The sequence below is a fragment of the Diplotaxodon limnothrissa genome, linkage group LG7 (genome assembly GCF_057381915.1).
Source record: "Diplotaxodon limnothrissa isolate DT_005_m linkage group LG7, D_limnothrissa_male_GT1.1, whole genome shotgun sequence".
NCBI classification, from domain to species: Eukaryota; Metazoa; Chordata; class Actinopteri; order Cichliformes; family Cichlidae; genus Diplotaxodon; species Diplotaxodon limnothrissa.
The window spans coordinates 12,891,301-12,913,088 of NC_140602.1; the positions used below are offsets into that span (position 1 = coordinate 12,891,301).

General features: G+C 39.7%; 1 protein-coding gene across 2 annotated transcripts in view; it reads left to right on the forward strand.

The window, feature by feature from the left end:
• The window catches only part of scaper (S-phase cyclin A-associated protein in the ER), a 59,155-nt gene that overhangs the window by 22,780 nt on the left and 14,587 nt on the right, over positions 1-21,788 (forward strand). For both annotated transcript variants that reach the window (XM_085359223.1, XM_085359224.1), the window contains exons 20-24: positions 1,479-1,615; positions 5,337-5,402; positions 5,830-5,956; positions 13,355-13,470; positions 21,428-21,551. In XM_085359223.1, coding sequence (XP_085215349.1) covers positions 1,479-1,615; positions 5,337-5,402; positions 5,830-5,956; positions 13,355-13,470; positions 21,428-21,551 — 570 coding nt within the window. The remainder of the gene's footprint in view (positions 1-1,478; positions 1,616-5,336; positions 5,403-5,829; positions 5,957-13,354; positions 13,471-21,427; positions 21,552-21,788) is intronic.

Here is a 21,788-nt window from a genome sequence, read left to right on the forward strand (position 1 = left end):
ATATCAGTGAAACGAGGGCAGAGGTGTGCAAATGCAAATCAGAGGAAACTACAGTCACATTCATTTCAGTGAATCGGTCCTGAAGCTTTGAAAATCTTGCTTCAACTTTAAATGAGGAATGTAATATTGAGATTTAATTGAATTTAATATTGTGATTGTGTGTGTGGTCAAATTTAAACTGGCGTGTTTTGTGTCGTCTTTGTATAGAAACTAGAACTAGAGTCACACTCTGTTACTTTTGAAAAAAAAAAAACCCAAATCATTCAAGAATGCTTCCAAATGAAGTGCCTTGATTTCTTTTATTCTTTTCTTGAACATTAAGACAGTGTCTTAGTTTTTCTCTCGCTCTCTTTCTCTCTCTTTTCAATTTTATATGTATTTGAAGCAAATGTCCCATTCTTAGTCTCCCATGGTTGAAATCCTGTGAATCTTTAGTTATAAACTATGTTTTCCGCAGTAAGTAATCCTTTAGTTTTAGGCATTAGTTTTGTGGCACTTGTTTTGCTTTTGCACACTTGAGCCCAACTAATGACAACTGTTTCATACGACGCCTCTCGGTGAAGAGCCCTATTCAGGGAGCAGGTGCAGGAAAAACTTTGACCAAAGGCTGTGGCATCACACAAGATAACTTGCCTACATAACTGAAACCCTTTGTCTGGGGCCATTGTATCCTTTGGGGTGCTGGATGACAGTGTAATTTAGTAATTGGTTTCTTCCGCATGTGTCATGCTGTTCAAATTGGGTTATATTCTCTTGTCTATGAGTAGAAATATCATACTTGTCTGACAGGAAGCAACACCTCCTGGCCTGCAGCATGTCCGTGGGCAGGCAGGTGGCTTCAAAAGAGCATTCATTACTGAGAGTAATTACAGTATTCAGTGGTGTTACTGAGAGGTATGCAACAATGTGTCACATAACACATTCATAAGACTACAAGTTGCGTCTAATAATATGGAAAAGGATTAGGGTCACAGGAAAAAGTACAAAGTGGGCACGTCTTTTTGTTTTTTGTCAAATTCAGATTAAAGTCAAAATTTTTGAGGGAGGAAAAAAACGTTGGAACTCATCTTCACTACTCAAAGAGGAGAAACGAACACAGACACTACTTTTCCTGCGATATGTCAGTGTAGTCTTTCTTTTGGTCTTTGCCTTCCTTCAGTTTACTGCGTATAAAGTGAAGAGTGTTAAAATTGTACGTAAAAAGTAGCAAGCAAATGCTGTTTAATTGCTGTTTGTACAGGAACAGTATATTTGGTGCAAGCAGCAGTGTTGTGTTGTGGCTGACATGGTGCAACCTATATTTGTTTCCATAAAAGTACAATGTCTGCCTTCCAGGAAATGAGTGCTAAAGTTATGCACTTGCAGAAAATTACTTATTTTCCTTCCAGTGCGGCTCTCGGAGTTTGTTATAACCAATAACCTGAGAACAATTTGTTAGTAGCTTTTGATATTCTGTTTTTTTTTCTTCCCTGTTCTAGGAGCATCTTTCCTTAAAAAAATACATTGTGGATATTTTGACGGACAGCTCTGTTTCTTCGGAAAGCGTGAAGGATGGAGAAGAGCGGCAGAAGGCACGAAAGAAGGCCAAAAAGCTCCGCGCCAGGATGAACTCCAGGTAATTCATCCATTTTCTCTCTGTTACTGTCAGTCTCGATTTTTCTCACCACCCTCTCGCAGGCAGGAGAGGACAAACCTCAGCCAGGACTTTTTTTTTTTCCTTTCTTTTTCTTTTTATGAGTGACAACGATATGGAAAACAGATGTTACGTGCATCCAGGCTTTCTACAAGGTAACACTGATGATGTTAATTTATGACCACTTTCCGTGATTGGGGAGCAAAGCTGCAAATCGATCCGTGGCTCTCCAGCTTTCACCTGTAAAGAGCTTTCCTCCAAATTACTGCCATGGCATTGCCAAATCTGAAGCCTTCCTCAGTACCAGCGATGTATGTTCAAGTATGTATGAGCCATGCCTATTTTTCTTGTTCTGAATTATTGATTTTTAAATGAAGTATCAAAGAAAATCAATAGCAATCAACAAATAGGAGGTGATGCTGCTGTGTGTCAGAACCTGGACCTGAACTCAATCAATCCAGCTGGCTGTCAAAAAAGAGATTTGAGGGATGAGACATGCAGTGCGTACTGTGAGATGGTGAGATGGTACCGATGCTTATTATTGGGAAGACTTACCCTCAAAAGACAGCAATCGCACAATAAAAAGAATGAATGAATTATAAATCAGCATATTATATCTATCAAACTTAGTCACGGGCTGAAAAATCATATTAACAAATGTGTATGCAGACATTAAGAAAAAGTGATCTGCTGAACATGTTTTTGTTTTGTGTTTTTTCAACGACACTCTTGATCCAGCTAGCTACCGCTTTGGATGCCTCATCTTCCATGTTTGATCACTGAAAACTGATTCCCTAAACTGAATTTGATGACTCATCGTTACTGGCCAGGAACCATATCAAAACATTACTATTCTTTTCACTTTTAATATTCGCTTTTACAACCGAGCTTGAAGATGTAATTAAATGAAAAAACAGTGGTGATACACGCCAGAGGAAGAGCATAAAGACTTTATGTACACACAAAAATACCAATGTAATGACACGACTGTGGCTCCCGAAGTATAGCAGGTGTTGTAGTGTTGGTACTTTGAACCCCCTCCTCCTCCTGTCCTCAAGGGGTTAAGTGTCCTCGAGCAAACCCTGATGTCCGGTCAGTGCACGTGGACGCACGAGCATTTTACTCACTGCGCTGATAATGTTAATGGCATGACTAAACATTTGTTTCTCCTGCTCTCTAAGAATTCACCACCACTCATGAATTTTAAGGTTGGATAGCTTCGTTTTCGTCATTAATATTTTTATTTTTATTTTTTTGGTAAAGAGAAGGGGGGAGAGAGAGGAAAAAAGACTGGCTGTGATGGTCGAGTACATGTCGTCATTTGTTATCGCAGGGGTTTGTGCTGTTTTGTGAGTGTAGGCTGACCTAATGATCCTCTAAAATCTTATCACAATTAAGTTGAAAATTTGGCAATGAATGAGTTTTCACTGTTTTAATAATTTATAGTTCAGAAGGAAAAATGTATTCCAAAGAGGCAACTACAAGCTGAAACTGCCTTTCTACTGCAATGTTTTATTCTCAGCTCTGCTGTTTTTGGCTTTGTGAGACTCAGCGGTACTGAGAAAGTGACAACATGATCTGCCTCTGTTCACCATCACTCGCGCACCAGCTCTGCTGAGACTAGCACTCAAAGGCAGCAGGCCTTCAGAGGTCATAAATAACACAGAGCCCCTGTAAACATAAAGGTGAGCTGCTTCACCGCTGGGTGGAAATGAACCGTTTTATTGGAACACCGTATGGTGTCCGTAAAATGTGAGTGTGTCTCACAGGAGTTTAAACTAGGCCTGCATGGAGCCCTGTTGTGTCATAAAGTGGCACACACATACTTTAGCCCACTTATTTGGCGTAACTCCTCTATAATAAATTTTTTGGAAGGGAAAATAAGCTATTAAAATTTAATGTAAGTAGCCTGTCAGTGTCAGGATGAGTTCTGGACTTTCAAAGCAGAGTACACACTGATACTCAGATGTGAGCTTTTTGCCTGTTTCTGGTTGCTTGTGGTTTGTTTTGTTGGCTACGTGGACCTAAGAGTGACATGAATATGTAGACACGCCTTATAGAGTATGGAGAACTGCATGAGGTGCTAAGCATGGCCTTAGCTTGTGTTACCACCCTGATTCCTTAGATAAAGGGAGAAAAAAGAGGTTCCCTTAAAGGAAAAACATATGTCCTTAATAATACACAGACAAGCTAAATGGACTAGATTGAATTATTGAACCATTGTCACTTTTATAAAGGTTTTACCACTTGTTATGACCTCAAAGTGGGTCTGTTTTGCAGTGTAGCCATGATTTGGATGTAAACGTGGAGAAAATTCTCTGTAAACAAAATGGAATAATTAAAAGGAATCGAGATCTCGTGTATTATGAAGTGCTTATAGCCCTACACTGTAGAAATGGGCTTTCTCCGTTATTGCCGAACACTAAGATTTATTGCCCATTTTTTACATGACTATAATAAATTGTGTAGCAATTGCTCCCTGTTTAACCTGATTAGATATAAACCTGTCAGATTAATATTGTAATCTCATGAATGGCAAACAGAGTGGATATAGTTCAAGTCCTTATTAAACCATGTCTGTGCTACCTATTTATCCTGCTCACGTGGCACATAAAATCACTACATATTCAGAATGAACGCTGAATCAGGCCACTTAGGGATTTTTTTCCCCCTTTGCTTATAACTGTTGAAAATCTGTTCTAATGATTATTTTGTAAGTAAGTATTTTTTCTTTTCTGTTAGTAAAACTGATTTTAAGGATTTTTATGATAAATTAATTTTAAATAACATAATCAGTTAAATGGACTAGCGCTTTTCACTATAGGGTACATTCACCCAGTCATTCACATTGGAATGCATTAGAGGCAATTTTGTGTTCACTATCTCACCTAAGGACACTGTATGTGAACTAGAGGAGCTGAGGATTAAACCAATGGCCTCAAATTAATAGATACAAAATTAGCATTGATATTGAATTTCTGACTGCTTAAATTTGTGCACTGGCTATCTGTGATTTTTAGTCATTTTGGTCAAACTGTGAGGGGAAAATGTCAATGTCTTTTGGATGAACAATCTACTCTTCACAATCTCTCGTGTTCAAGGGCAGACTTTAGTTGGAGCAGGTATGGCCTGTTGGAGGAAATCCACTTGTCGTCTTCCGGGAGGAGTTTGATTCTATCAGTGTAGAGACGATTAACCGGAAGGTGCCCTGTCAACCTCTGATCAATAGTTACTTATCATGTCTGGGAGTGTGTGATTGACAGATAAATGGACCTCTCCATAACCCATTTTCACCCACAAACATGCACAAACACAAAGTTTGCCTTTTTCAGACTGGAGATGTTGACTAACGCCATGGAGATGACAGTTCTCTAATAGCCATGGTTGTATTGCTTCTAACCCCCATTAACTGTTTGACAGCGAGGGCAGCAAAGAACTCTAGTCTCCTTGTTAAAAATGGCAGGAGGGAATTAAGCCTTGGTGACATGAGTAGATGGCAGCAAAACACAGGTCCCTGCAGTGCTGCTGTCTGATTATTTTAAGCCAAGTTACATGGTGATTGGCTGACAGGCCAAATAAACAGACTGGGTTTGAAGTATTTTCTCTCTCTCTCCTCACACTTTGATCCTTCGTGTTCGTTACTGACGGGCCAAACACTTTTTTCCTGGGATTCAAGGACTGTTTCCTACTTCTCTCTCTTTAGAGCAAAGGAATATGAGACATCAATGGAGGCAAAGACTCAGGTCCCTGACTCCCCATACAAGGCCAAGTAAGTGTTTTCTTTTGTTTGGGGTTTTCCCTTTTTTTTTTTAAAAAATGACATTTTTCTTCTGTATTAATATTTTTCCCCTGATGTTTGTAGTGCTACATCTAAAGCTTTCTTTAAAAAAAAAATCCATTGCTTATTTTTTTTCTTAATCACATCTTTAAATCTGTAAGTAAATAAATCAGAGTGCAGTTATATCTCAAGTGTCAAAAATATAAAAAATGTAAATGTTCTATTGTTCCATTATTATTTGTTTTTGTAAAGTGTTCCTAAAATTGACTCGAAGAGTTCTTTAATCATCTTTTTGTTTTGTTTTTTGTAGACTAATCAGTTAATTGGTTAAACATTTTAGCTTTACCAGTGGTATTAAAAATCCTAAATTAAGGACAGATGTTTTAACAGATTTATAACTTTTGGCTGTTATGTTCAGGTTGCAGCGGTTGGTGAAAGACCTGTTGAAGCAGTTGCAGGGCCAAGATAGCGGGCAGTGGGCCAACAACAAGGTGTCTGGTCTGGACCGAACTCTGGGAGAGATCTCACGCATCTTGGAGAAGCAGGTAACTGTCTGTTATGTTTTTATGCACGTGAAGCCATCCTTTTCTTTAATATAAAGGTCTATCACAAAGGTTTTTGGGTTGCATAATATGCTAGACTGATCTATGGTTTTACACTGAGCAGTCTGCCGCAGTGCAGAGGTCATGCCAGCCGTCTTTTTAGTTATGAGCTATGTTTTCGCTTTCTGCATACCAACTTGCCTTTGGTTGTTGGCTAATGAAGACCAGATTAACAGTGTTTACACTGTGCACATGGTACCAATAGAGAGGCTTCCTAGCACGAGAGCAAGCATTGTCTTGTGTCTGTGTGGTTTGCACGACTCGGATGTCGCTGGTTTAGACTTTGCTAAATTGGATTTCCAGATGAAATGTCATTGATGCACAAGACTTTATTCAGCAAAGATCTTTTAATTTGACTATACAAAACAAGGAGGGGTTGGCTTTTATTATAAATACTCCTACCACAACTGTATAAATAAATGATTTAAAAATGTAATGGCAAACTTTCTTGAATACAGTTCAGGTGAAACAAGGCTCTATAAGCCTTGTTGCCTTTTTTTTACAGTTTTGTTTTTTTTAAACAGTAAAAGTCGCATCAATTTGAGACTTTGAGGGTTGGAATTAAAACACCTGCCACCATGTTTATGATGAGGAGAATATACGGCCCACTTCCTGTAATGAGGCATAAATTTCCTGCCAAGTTGTGGTTTGAACCATCAAAACATCCCACTGAGCATGCCTCTGGGCGTGAGGATAGAGACATTATGGTGTCCCATCAGTAGTGACGGGGCCGGCTGGAGAGGCTATTACTGAATTTCCCCAGGGAGACGGAGAATAAAGTGGCAGAGGTGGGTGGCATGGTGTTTTGTAAGGAGAGAGGAGGGGACCGGTGTGATGTGACTAGCGCGCAAGCTGTTACTACACGAGGACTCCTCCTCTCAGCTCCACGTGGTCCCAGTGGGAGGTCACAGGTCAGTGGGCCAGAGGAGATGCACTGCATTCAACAGTGGTGTCACTTGCAATAAGCAAATCAAGTGAAAGTCCTTTTGCCTTGTCTTTTTCCTCAGTTTAAAAGCAAGTCTGTGAAGTATTTTGTCAAGCTCTCCTTTACCATCTTTTTGCAGTGGTATCCATTCAAAGTTGTGTCGAATCATGATTAACCAATGAGGCAGTCTGGGGAGTGCTTCTCTCCTTAATCCTTTGACAAAGTCAAATAAATAGAGTCTCCATCAGCATGGCTGTCTGGCCCCTGAGTCACTTCAAGTCGGAGCCGTTTTGATTATTTGACCTAACAAGCATCTCTCATGTCATTGACTCACCTACAGATTTGTTTTTCTCCCCCATATCTGATTCAGTCTCCACTTTCTCTCCTAATCCCTTCAACAACACCCGATGCTCCTCTCCTGCGCTGCTGCTTGGGTCCCAACCCCCCACCACCACCACCACTCACTCCTTCTTTTCTCTCTAGGCTACGTCTAGTCTCTGACCCCACTGTTTCTCCCCCTGTGGCCTCTAATGATTTTTCTTGTGTCAAACCTGATTTTTTTTTTTCGCCCCCTCCCTCCTTACTTAGGGTGATTAAGAGAAGCAATTCTCCCAATGTGCTCCCCCTTTCTTTCTAATGCACACTCGCCTTATTGTTAAGCACTTGTATTTATATATTGCTCAAAGTCTTTACCATTCCCTTCAGCTGAAGCTTGTCTAGAAAAGGGCAGGAGCATGGGTCTGAGAGCCAAATACTGCACCAAGATTGTTTCGTTTTCATTAGGTAGCACTCACAGCTTGATTTGAGTGAGTAGTGGGATTGGTGGGAGTTGTATCTGGGGACATGGGGGAAGGTGAAGGGCAGAGTGGAAGGATTACAGGGTTTCTCACTGGGGCCTCCAGCTGACTGACAGGTTAAAACCCAGATCAGCAGCGTCAGAAGTTTTTCCAAAAAACAAGAGGGAGAACACATTACTTAGTTCATTTAATAAATGTGAAATTATAAACATAGTGTTCTGGCACATTTTAAATGAAGTTGAATTTTAATTTCTGGTTTAAAATAAACAGTTTATTTTGAAGAGAGTTGCAAACTCAGATGTTGAGGTTCTCAGACAAGCACGTGCACAGCGGATCTGAACCTTTCTCGATATAGCTTGGTGTAGGTACATGTGAGAACACAACTATTGCAAACAGTGTGATCACAATCTTTAAACTGCATAGAATAGCATAAAGGCTCAGTGCAGCTAGTGAGTTTTCATTCTGTATCCTGCCTGCTGCACTCTGTGCTCAAACAGTTTCCTAATCTAAACCAATCGGAATATTGGCAGAAGTGATAATGCATCTGAAGTGGACTATCTCTTGATTTGTGCTACATGTAAGAAAGGACATGAATCACATTTATGTGCAAAAACAACTCTATTGCTATATTTCTTGCTTCTTGTGTTTTTTTTTTGCCATTTACTGTCGAAAACAGGTTCTCCCAAAAGCATCAGTCCTTAAATATGTAGTGTGCCAATGAATGATCTGTGTAGACCTGGGGAAATCTAGGCTGACATGATTGTTTCATTTTTCTAAATTATCCCCCTTCAAAAATGAAGTCACTCATAAAGCAGACTTTTCAGATAAGTTTGATATATTTTATTTGAAATCCTTATATCAGACCTGGAGGTTTTTCTTTGGCTTAACCAAATGGGGAAGATAATTCTAAAAATTATTTGGATCGTTGGCGGAAGATGAAAAGTGTCTCTTAGTTTTAGCTCCAGTGTTACAGAAATTTAACTATAGGCTGTCATTTCTGTCTTCCAAACAGCCCTGTTATTTCTCCACCATGAGACCAGTGGGTAGTGGAATAGCTTTAAACCTCTTACTGTATTAGATTTAGCTGAAGACAGTTTGTGGCTTCTGTGGTAGGTTTTGGTTTTTGTGGCCTTTTGATTGATCATGTGTTTTTTTTTTCTTGAAATAAACAAAGTTTGTGAATGAAGAGCAAATGTGGAAATGGATGATTCCACACAGCCTCCTAAATCATATGCCATTATGACTTGTATAAACACATGTTTATACTTAGAAATTTTGACTTTAAAGTGTTTACTCCTGCAGCCTTATTGTGGTTTACAGAAGACTTGGCATGCTGTATAATGATGACATATATGTAAGGAGATGATCATCTGGTGTACTTGGTTGTGAGGGAGGATGAACCCTTGACATAAATGAAGACCCAGATGAAAGTTTAAGTCTTGCCTTAATTTACTTTGCCAGTTCTTTTCCATCTGTTCGTGAGGTAGCACAGTTGTGCCTTCCTCTTTGATTTGATTGGATTGTCTGGTTTTAGGTGACTATGAAAAGCAATTTCTCCTGGTCACTGTTGCAAAAAATACCAGCTGCTTTGGTCCTCCCATCAGCCGGCGTAACAATAGTTACCCAGGGCGAAAATTAGATTAAGTCCTCCCGATGTGTTATTCAGGAGCTGCCTCTGACTTTCTGTCTTTGCCCAGTCTTTTTTTTTTTTTTTAAATTCTTAAGTTTTTTGTTTTACCAGGTTGCTACCGCTCAAAGACCAATTAGAACTTCAAGCACTGTTACTCGTCTTTAATCTATGATCATACTTTGGCTATGGTTAACCTGGTTTAATGCAAAGAATTAGAGCAAGGGATAACATTCAGCCTACAGTAAAACTTTATGTGCATGCAGTAATTGTTTTAGATATACTGACAATATTTTACACTGGATTTCACAGCCCATATTGCAACTATAAGATTGTCTTTGATATGTACAGATTGTGTGACCTCATAAGACATGTTTTAGGCCATAACTTAAGCAGGAATACTGAAGTACTTACCAACTGCCACACAATATCTTTTAGGATGAAGCGAAGATGTTTTATAGAGAAAGGTCAGCTTCATTGTGCCACCATACTGTTCTGCAAAAACATGCAAAAGAAAGTGCAATGACTAAGAAGAAGACATAATAATAATAATAATGGATTGCATTTATATAGCGCTTTTCGGGGCCCTCAAAGCGCTGTACAATTCCACTATTCATTCACTCTCACATTCACACACTGGTGGAGGCAAGCTACAGTTGTAGCCACAGCTGCCCTGGGGCAGACTGACAGAAGCGAGGCTGCCATATCGCGCCATTGGCCCCTCTGGCCATCACCAGTAGGTGGTAGGTGAAGTGTCTTGCCCAAGGACACAACGACCGAGACTGTCCGAGCCGGGGCTCGAACCGGAAACCTTCCGGTTACAAGACGAACTGCCAACTCTTTGAGCCACGATCGCCCTATCGTGGGTTTGTTTAATAGGGTTTGTTTGTTTGTTTTTAATAAAAACCAGCTGGCAATGCTATCACCTCACCTCACTGATATGTGGCTAAGAATATAGTCTCCAACAACTCGCTTGGTCATCAACCCAGTTCTTGCAACATTAGAGTGAATGCGTAAGATTTAGTTTCCCTGTTTGTTTTTGAGCTAAGGTGGCCACAATGAGTAGGGAGGGAACTGCTAACTGATAATCTTATCTACTCTGGGGAAATGTACTTATTTGCAGTCTTACCCAAAGTGTTGGAGTATCCTGTTGGGAGCCCTGGATGGAGGATCTTTATTGTAGCTGTCTCTTAGGAATGCAAGTTGTGAATCCTCTGATCTTAGAGAAACAGAACACTGTTTTCATTCAGTTAAGTGTGCATGCAAATTCAGCTTACTGTGTATATATGCTGTCATTGTAATTACCTTCATATAAACACGAATACTGTTGCTCCGCCTTGGGTTTGGAGAAAGGATATATCATCGCCAGATGCTTGTTCCATTTGCTTAGAAAGGCAACTGCATTACATGGCGGCAAGATCAGCAATTCTAGATCGCAGGCTGCTATCATACAAAACAAGGCTTTATTTAAACCATCACAGTCTGATTTTGTTTTCTGTAGACCTAAAGGTAGCAGTTCAGGTAGCTTCAGCTTAATCTCTTCACCTGTATTGTTCTAGATAAATCTGTCAGCAGGACAGGAAAGGAGCTACTGAGCAACAAAGTCTTTTCTGTGTTATTTTTTTTAATTTTTTTGCAGGAGACAACCAGGACTGGGCAGGTCCAAGTTACCCACTCTAATACCATTTGAGAAGCTACTATGAATGAGCTGCCTTTTCTCATTTAGCCCAGAAGCTTTTAGGTTGGTGTGTTGATGAGGGGTTGAGCCAAGTTCGGTAATCGAGACCTAATTGATTAAACACGGAAACCTTTGGCAGTGTAAAGAAAGGAAGTCACAAGTAAGGTCTTTTAAAAATGTTCGCGTTGACTCTTGAGAGCGTCATGGAGACTTTTGCCATTATGTTTAACGTAAAGACTTTTTTTTTTTTTTTTTTTTTGCGTGTTTAAATATTTTTTTTCCGTCTTAACACTGGAATTAAGAAGCCGTTACCTCAGCAGCCGGCACAGATGACAGATGAAGAGCTTATCTGTAATTTAGTAAAGCGTTTGTCTTTCAGTGTGTTCGGGCTTGTTGGCAACTTCCCATCTGTGGAACAAAAGCACTGTGAAGTGGCTGGATTTTAGTGCTGTCACAGCTTTGAGGAGACCGTAACCTCATTAGGTGGAGGAGTGACCTGTAGGCTCTCTGTAGTTGTGTGAAGAAGGCCCTCCGTCAGCAGCTCACCTCCACTTCCTCTGCTCTTCATCCAGCCAGGCACAAACATGCCTCATAGTCAGTACCCACTCCAGGATTTGTATTTGTTGATGTACGAGAAGCTGTAGCAACAGCATCCCACATACTGCCAATTAATCTATCGTCACAGGAGACGGGGCCTATCTATTTACATGATGTTAGAAATCTAATCCGCTATAATTATAGGTTTCCTTTGCAGAGTCATTTTATTTGTATTTTTATATTGTAAGTGGAGTAAGGAAAAAATAATTCAACAAGAGGAACCAATGGATATCATTTTAAGTAAGAAATATTTCTTAAATATTAATTTGTTCCTGCTGAAATTCTGTAGTTATTAGTTCATTTCCTCACTGATTACATGACAAGTGATGTGTGACAAGCAGATGTATCTAATAATAATGCCGATTAAGGGTTAGGATTCAAAAAGGAAGTTTGGTTTGAACAGAGGAACAAAGTAAAACTTTCTCTATTTTTTTCTATTTAATGTTAGTAAGATTCATGCAAAGGTTATTTCTGCCAATCTTTTTACTAAGTTGGAAATACCCAAAGATATTAAAATTTAAAATATCTAACCTTATTTTTTTTTATTGTGTTAAATAAGTTTTACATACCAATAGAATTCCTATTTGTCTAAAGCCAAAGTGCAGCCCCTGATAATAATTTATGTAGTGCTAGAGTAAAAAAAATATACCACTGTGCATCTCATTTACCCACGGTTCATGTCATTTTGTGATATAGGAACTCAAAATGATGCTAACTTAGCATTATACTTGTGTTCCAGTTTTTCTTCTGTTTCAGCCATCAGTGCTGACTACATTTTCCTAAGGCGGCTCACTGAGAGTTTAAAAAACTACAAACCCATCCAAAGTTACTGAATTCCATGAGGAAACTCCAATATCCCCTAAACAAAGATGGCAAAAACACTGACTAAAAGACTTTAATTTGTGCTTTTTCCAGGTTGACTATCATCATATGCCGCATCCCTATATTGGCACTCAGTGATCAAAACTTTGAAAACTCCTGGTCTCAAGGTTTTGCTGTCTACAACAAACTTGGATGGAAATTTAATCTATAAATCTTAACCAATTAATTTTGTTGACGTTTTTATAGCTTTCTGAAATGCATTGCCATATTATTGGTGTGAGAGCCTTCAACTCTCGGTTTGGAAATAATGTATTCTATAATCATGCCAGCTGGTGGCATCAGCCACTGCCCTCTCATTTGTATTTGTAAACTATAATATAGCAGTCGTAAATAAAAGCATGAAACGAACTGACCAGAGCCACTTTGATATTCAGCCATTTATTAAAGTTCACCTAAAATGGAATGTTTCAAACCCAAAGAAGATGAATAATAGTGATGATCCAGTAGAGCTATAGTGTCTTGCTATTAGAACAGTTCAAATTCTCTGGGTTGTTCTGTTCTTAGATCGCCTGCGTGGCATTTTCTCACTTTTACTTAGCCTGTTGTGATCCATTGAGACCACCCTGATGCTAACCGGAGCCTGCAGAGCATTTTGCCTTTCACTGAAAGTTCACTGTTGTGGGGCGGAGTCAGGTTGTGCACTTTTGAGATTAAACAGGAATACTTTAGGGATCACTTTGTTTCACATTTCAATCCTTTACCCCTGTAGAAGAAAGAAAGGCTCCGTCTCCAGCAAGAGCTATGTAATCCCCTGTCAGGCCGGCTGCTTGCTGTCCCCTGACTACACCTTTGTTTCTTTCTTACCCTCGCTCTTTCTCTGTCCTCTCCTCAACAGAATAATGCAGACCAAGTGGCCTTCCAAGTAGGCGGTGGCCTGTCTGCTCTGGAACAAATTTTACAGGTCATCACTGCTGCTTCCACACCCACCGCAGTTCCCCGCATTCCTCTCAAGTGAGTATCATCACAAAATTAAGAATTTTTGTATTCATGTGAACCAAAACATATAAATGTGTTTTTTGTTTTAATTGTTTGCTTTATTTATTTATTGCTTCTGGCTTGACCAGAGTTGGAGTTTGAATTTTAAAGATACTGATTAGACTACAAAATACATAAATCAATAACCATGGAGGACAACAAAAACACAAAACATAGAATCGGGTTAGGTTATTTATCTGTGGCAGTACACACCTTAAACACTCATTTTTAAAAAGACAAAGTTCTCTTAGTGCAGCTTTGTGTTGCAATAAATAAAAGCCAAAGCGTTGAATATACAGTGGTATTAACATTATCACATGTTGCTTTTTTGTTTGTTTGTTTGTTTTTGTATTTTTTCTAACTAAAAGATAAGAAAGGAAGGAAGGATGGGGATGCTTCTGAATGATCCATATTGTTTGTCTGTCTGTTCTCTGCTGAATTCACAGAGACTCTTAGCTTTTACAGTCCTTCTCTGCAATGACTCCTCTATGACTTTATCCTTTCAATGACAGTTGCTGCTCTGTTTGCTCCATGTGAACGTTTTTGCAATCGCATAAAGCAAGGGAGCTAATGTCAGCTAACCTACTTTATCAGCGTTTACAGTTGCTTCATCTCAATAAATACTCTCAAAATGTATTAATGAATAACAGCGCTGCCCTTCAACAAATGGGAAGCATTTCCATTTCTGTAATCAATTTGTGTTCTTTCTTTTCTCTCGAAACACAAAAAGCACATGTGTCCCATCTATCATTTAGAGTACGAAATATTTTTGAGTTGTGGGTCTGGCGCTTGCATGGCCTGCCAGTAGATAACTTCAGAGAGCCTGCCATAGTCACAAGTGGGACTCTGTAATGGACTTGAATGGCCTTGCTTCCCCCATTCATTAGCATTTACTGGTCTCTGACTCTCTGCTAATGGACAAATGCTTCTTATATTTATAATGCTTTTAAAGGGCATCACATGTATATTGTTTCTTCTGTTTTTTTTGTGTTCTCTCTTTCTCAATCATTGCAGTCTTTAAGAATTTCAAGCAGACTTCTGAATTCGAAGCAGTATTTTGTTGAAATGAGACTATCTTTGCAGCACAAAACGTGCTCACAATAATCTCCTTGGCATTGTACATCTCTTTAACATGCTTGAATGAAAAGGTAGATTATTAGGGCCATGTGTTTCTATTGTTGGGTAACAATACAAGCAAAGTCTTGAGTGAGGAAGAAATTATTTTTGCTATTGAAAAGGTCTAAAATGAATGGTTCTTTTCAATAGCTACAAAGGATTTTGTGATTATCTGAAGAAAAGCATGTGTATGATAGTTTATTTACAACATATACAACAGTTTAATAAATGAATGCACTTATTACAGTAGCTTTGTACCCCAGAGGGTTGTAAGCAGAGATTTCTTTATGGTTTTTGTAAAATGTAAAACGCAGCAGAGGTCACGCTCTGTTCTTGTGTCAGTCAGGTCAGTGCAGTCGGCGGCTCATGACGAGATGCAACATAAGGACACAGCCCGGCCGTCTGCTTATCACTATCTGTCATCTGGATTGCTGTGTGGCCTAATGGGCTGCTATACAGACGCTAACCCCGGAGTGAGCTACATTATCTGTTTACAGTGATGCTGCCATATTGATCACCTCCTCCCACCAGATAAGCAGAGTGATCTACAAAAAAAGGCAGCTGCCGAGATGCTCCTGCCATATCTCTCCCAAGGGAAGCTGATTCCATCTTGTTACCATTACATTAATGAGCTAATTCCTCGACGAGGCTCCACTAATGTTCTGGTGTAACCCTGTGGTCGCTGGAGTGACTAGATCAGGGTTTATGCAGTCGCTGTCGTTAACGTCAGATGAAGAGATTTCTTACAAGAGGCACAATAACATCCCAAACTTTGGCATGAGCTTTGTTGAATTTACATCAGTTTAGATTTTTAACTTACTTTTGATTTTCATTGTTTTCATTATTTTTCCAGTAATTCATATTTGTCCCCATTTTAAGTCATTGTTATTAGAGACATTGTTTAATGTTAAGTGACACAGCTGAGGGTTGTATCCTCACAGTTTATTGTTGTATCAATACAGTCTTAGATTATAGTGAAAAATCCATTACAAGTCTACATGTATTATCAAATTAACTGTACAAAACCAAATATTATTAACTTTGATGTCTACAGGAATCACTAGACCTTATTTATGGTTGGGTTTCCTTTTTGATATTTGTGGTTAAGACTGCATACATAACTACATCATCTTATAGATGAACATTGAATCTTACCCCTCATCATGTGTGCCAGCTGCACAGAAGCTAGCTGTTTTGTCCTACTCAGTTGAAAGTGTTTCTTTAGTGTGGGAGAAATAAATGAAGGGGTTGATCCTCGTTTCTGTAGCCGGTGTCCTTTTACTGTCCTTCCATAATGACAGCTGCAGATTATGAGTTTAGCTTAAATCCAGTGCATTTTTTTTGTACACTGATGGAAACTTATACTGAGTTGGTATTTAGATTGCAGATGCCTTGTCCTTGTGACTGGAATAGGGGTCACAGTGGGGAAGGGAACAAAATGCACAAATGTTCAGTCTCAGTGCAAAGTGTTATCTTCCTGTACACAAACTGAACAATGAGAGGAACAGAGGCGCTGATCTGTGCCATTAGGTAGCAAAGATGAAATTCAAACATTTATTTTCTGAGGGTCTGGTCATATTCTGTGTCGATAGTTTCCAGTAATTTAAAGAAAGACAGCGCTGTGATTGTAACAGGTGAGCTCCAGAGAGAAGTTTACAGTCCCTGGACATGCGTGTTAACCCAATTTGTCTTTCCACTTCTGTCTGACCTGTTGTATCCTGTGAAATCAGACCTGCTACCTGTGGTTTTATTTCAGGATGTTTTCCGCCATTTGGGAGTGTGTGCGTGTGTAGGTGTGTGTGCCTTCACTTGTGTGCATGGTGCGGCGTGACGGCTCATCAGATTTCTCCTCCTTCATAGCAGGCCAGTGTGGCACGACAGCCAGGGTAGATGTCTTGGAAGCACTCAGGGTATCGGAGAGATCAACAGCAGAATCAAATTAAATGTCATTTAGATAGCTCTGAATGAAGGGATTGTTTGACAGCACAAGGAAATGGGTCTGCTCCTCACCTTTTATTTTGGCTTAGGATTCTTTTTCTTCCCCTGTTTAAGAGGCAAGGGCTCAACCTGATCTGGAAGTTAGTCAGATTTCTACAGCGCTGCCCCCGTCAGGCTTGACTGCACACATAGGAAACTCACAGAAAGGGCGAGGAATGTGAGACTGAGGTTGAGGAGCACAGATCTCATTGCTGATAACTCAAGGCAGTGACAAAAAGCATAAAGACCCTTTTTATATGCTTGTTGTCCTGTTGTCAGCTGAACAGACAGTTGGCCATTTACCTTGATAAATGGACTTGGGTGAAAGATAGCTGCAATCCATAGCCGTATATCTAAGCGCTAGGGAACCTGTGTTTATGGTTGTTACTTCTGATTTATTCCAGAGAGTTTATTAGCCACACTCTGGGTTTTTTTGCAGACAAATCCTCTGCTTCTGGAATAGTTTTGTGCTGTTATATTATTGAATTATTTGTTTGCCTATCCTTGTTGATTATGATCACTAAAAACCAGCTGGCTCCTGTGGTTTTAAGTGGTTTATGGGGGTGCGAGACAAGATCAAGTGCACTACTTTCATGTCTGTATGAATATGCCTACCTTTCATGTAAAATAATATTCCTTGCTTGTGTGGGATTAAATTTAGTGTAGGGAACGTACATTGTTCTTTTATTTACACATTATGGTCTGTCTTAAACTCCGCTCCCAAGTCCACCAGTGATGATCCATGTTGATACTAGGGCTGAACGATTATGGAAAATAATCTAATTGCGATTTTTTTGCCCCAATATTGCGATTGCGATGCGATATGCGATTATTTTTTAAGGTCTTTGTCTTCTGTATTATTAAACAAAGACAAGCAATACATCATATAGTATGGCCAATACTATATTACATTAATTTTAAACTGTTCTTTCCTGGAAGACAGACCTCTGTTATGATAACATGAGGTGATGCATGAATTGATGACTGACATTTTTATTTAACTACTTCAATCACAACAGTATATTTGAACATACACAATAGTTTATTTTTAGCTTACAAACATCTGAGCATAAAGTGCTGACAAGGAACCCTGGTGTAAACATTAAAATGAAAGTCAGTACAATGTGCAGATTGCAGAAATATACATAAACAAAATCAGTGGCTTTACCACACTCAGTTTTTCGACATCTGTGAACTACTAGACAGTCATTCAATTAAAAAAATAATATTAAATAAATAAAACTAATAAATAAAAAATACACACATCTTACTGATCTTTGCAGTCAGTAACATTACACATAAAGTGCAAACATAATAGCAATTGTATAAACACACACACAAACACGCCTTTAAAATTTAAAGGCGTGAAATTGGACGGTCTAGCCTTCTGATTAGCGTCACCGCTGTCTCGGTGGAGTTTAATAAACTCGGCCGTCTGCTTCTTGCTATCTAAAATATAACCAGACACTGGCGTAAATTCTCGACTGTCTCATACTTCTGTTTAATAAGTTTTCTGTTTGACGTTTAGTCAGCTGTGTGAAAACCAAGGAGGAACCCACCCGGGGGATTAATAAAGTTTTATTTTATCTAATCTAATAACTTTAATCTCAGCCAAACCGATTTACTCACGAACAAACAAAACACTGAAAAAAGCCCAACAATAACATTTTTAGGTTGTCTAAGTGACTTATATATTACGTTTAACCCGAGCAGCGAAACTCCGCGGTGATCTGAAAATGATGTGCCGGGAGTTGTGCCGTTCTCGGCCGCATCAGTAACCCTCGAGCTCCCGGCTAGCTGTCGAGCTGGTGGGTAGCAGACGCCTCTGAAAACGTCGAAGCACTTTTGCAAATATGGGATATCTTGATAAACCGAGCAGATATTTGATGTTTACACAACTACTTTCTCGCCTGAAAATATTTTAAAAGTTTATTTTGTGACCCAGAAAGATTAGTATGAGTAATTTTAAAACTTAGTAGCGGCCGCCATTGTTGGAAACTGGAGTTTGGCTGGGCCGCGCTATGAATTCTGGGATATGGTAGTAATTTGGACAGCCTTCGGCGCGTCGCTGTGACGTAATCGGTCTACAAATGCGGCCTCAGGAGGATGCAGCCCATGAATTTGGACATGTCCAGAGTATAATCGCAGCCTTTGCGGTTAGAAAATTGCACTTGATCATGTCGCGATATTATCGCAAATGCGATATATCGTTCAGCCCTAGTTGATACTTAAAAGCTTAAAACCTGGGATAGCCAGCAGTTTTGGAAACCTGGTAAACACAATATTTCCAATGTAATGAGAATCCCATAGTGGTGTAGGGTGAGGAATGTGGAGAGTTTAAATAGACTGGTGCACATCAGTCCCCACAAAGTTTTGGTGTAACACGAGAAAGGGTGGTGTGGCACTTTACCAAATTGTTCCTCAAAATCTTTGACTGGAGCTGTCAATGAGGGCTGTTTAGAGGGGTGAGATTCCCAGAGGGGCTGGACTATCAGGTGTCGTGCTCATCAAGCTCAATTAGGTGGGAGGAAACCAAAGACAGATCACCGCGGTGGTTCATTGTACACTCTGGTGTAAGGGCATATAGCTCAAACACGCCTTTGACAGCTTACTCATTTGTTAAGAGATGGCCATAGACAGCCCTGATTAGCTGTGTTACAAAGCAACTGAATGCTCATTACTTGAGAAGTTAATTGAGTTGAAGGCCTCTCTTACTACTTTCCAAGCAATTTAATAAGAATACCCTGATCAGTCTTGCCTTGAATTCATTTTTAAAAGTAGTTTTAACTGTTCTACTACTGTTGGACTATTTTTTTTGTTCTAATAATACACTTTGTAGTATCATTTAGTAAAGTAAATATCCAGTGTGTCCTTATAGTCTCCTTTAAGAGGGTGGAGTGTAGGGTGGTGGTGGCTGAGGAGCTGTTGGAGCAGCCGGAGTGTATCCCAGCTGACACTTCCTGGACTGGTCACCAGTTAGTCACAGGGATGGGACGCTAAACCGTGGAAACAGCAGTTTTCACAAGGAAAAGTGTTTTGCAGCAGCCAATGTGAATACAGGGGTATACTTAAACTTTGTCACCATGGGAACACTTTAAAAAATGAAGTCACGGATAGACTGCATTTAAAAAGTCTCAGCTGTGGACAGACCGACCAAAATGTGAAACAAAATGAAGTCGGTGCCGTAGCACTAGATTGGACAATAAAAAGGGGATTTGACAGTGCAATAAATAAATTTCTAATGACTTATTTGGAGTTTTCTTTCTTTTTTTTTTCTGCTTTTATTTGTCCTAAAAACAGTTATATCCATCAAAATTCCACACAAGCATTTGGCAGATTGCAAACCCTCAAAATCTCAGTGTAACCTGAATGCTAACATGACAGTAATCAAGTCAAACCCTTCCTTGCCATTTAATCTGATCGATAATTTGATAACCCTACTATTGTGCACTACTTCACTCAGATGTCACATAATCTCGAATGACACGCCGGTGACCGAAAGTAATTCGTGACCGAAAGTAATTCGTGTCCCTTTGAAGATTGTACACGGCAGCTACCAGTGTTTTCATGGGTGAAAAGTTTTTGAGTTGTCGGTTTGGTGTTTGTGTCGAAGCGAATTTTTGTGCAACGTTGACTCGAGAATCGAGCAGTGAGAATCTGATGCTGCATGACTGCACACAAAGCAAAGTTTGGTTGAGTTCTCATGTTACCTCACCTTGTTGTTCTACAAACGCTCCCCGTATCAGTGCACTTAACCATTAGTTAACTTTTTCCAGTTCATAAAGACATGAACTCCTCAAATATCTGTCAATGTATTTGCCGCACATTTAATGATACAGTTTGTAGTTTTTTGACGTGATTGTTTAGCGCTCTCTCATTGTTTTCAGGTGTATGGACGTAATCCTTGATGTCAAACTTGGTTGCTATCCTCGAAACATAATGTTTCTCATATTGTTACACCGTTCGATGTCTTAGAGCTTTAAACTGTTCTGTCAGTAATGTTAAAAAAAAAAAGTGGGCAGCGTTATTGACAGACGTTAGTGAACCTCCACCTAATCCATTTTTCTTCACAGTCCCAGTGTGGTTTGACCGAAAACGCGCAGCAGATGTGAAGGTTCGGTAGATATCAAAATGTTTACCACTTGAAATAAACATGGCCTACTTTAGGCACTGGAGAGGCGGATTCCTTTCTTCCAGCGAGCAGATAGGACACGCTATTTCTCCAATGGCTAAAATATACAGTTGTCAGAAAATATTAACTGATGAAACGGGGCAAGGGGGGGAGTAGCAGTCACAGCAGAATGATTGGTCAGTTATCTGAAGCATTAATCTTCTCTGGGGCTTGTTGTAGAGTAGACATAATACAGAGGCACGCTGACGGGCTCAGCGCTGACTGCTGCCTGGGGCTGCCTGGCGGCTGTGCTGTGAGGAGCTGCTAAGAGAAATAGTTTTATCTCTCCAGCGGAAATGCTGCACCATCTCTGCCAAGATGAGACCGAGATTGAACTCAGCACCTCTGAAGGTGGCTCTCGTGAAGGGAGTGTCCGCATAAGTAGCTGATATGAGTGTTTTATATCTCAAATCGGTTTCCTTACTCTTGCTGTCAGTGAGATATGCTTTTGACTCGTGAAGACAAACTGCACCCTTAAGGAACCACAAATATAGAAGAGTGTGTTTGGTTTTCTAATGCCTGCAGATAGTCTTGTCAGTGCCCCGGTCACGTTTACATCCCAGTAGTTCATGTTCTTTAACAAATTGGAAGGGGTAAAGCGTTGTGCCCTGAGGTTTGTCTTATGTCAAGCTTTTGATCAATAACAGTTTTGTCATCTTTTTCTGTTAGATCCCTCTGTTCTGCTGTAAATATCTACAACCTGGCATGCTCCTGCTGCGCGCTCAACTGCTCCTATGTGCTGTTTAGCAACAAGATAGTCCTCCTTATGGACCTGCTGCTGCATCAGCTAACAGTAAGTGTGTGCATCCCAATGCAGAAGATGAGAGATGCAATGTAATACAGTGTTTTGTGTGATTAGTTTCTGCCAACAACATTATTTACATTCCTATTAAGTACAGGAAATATAGAGGCAAACATGCTCAAAGGGTGCTTCCAGGTGTGATCAAACAAACACAGCCTCTCTCCTAGCCACACATAAATGTTGCACATGTTAAGAATTCCATGTTTTCTTTACATTTATCTGCTCATA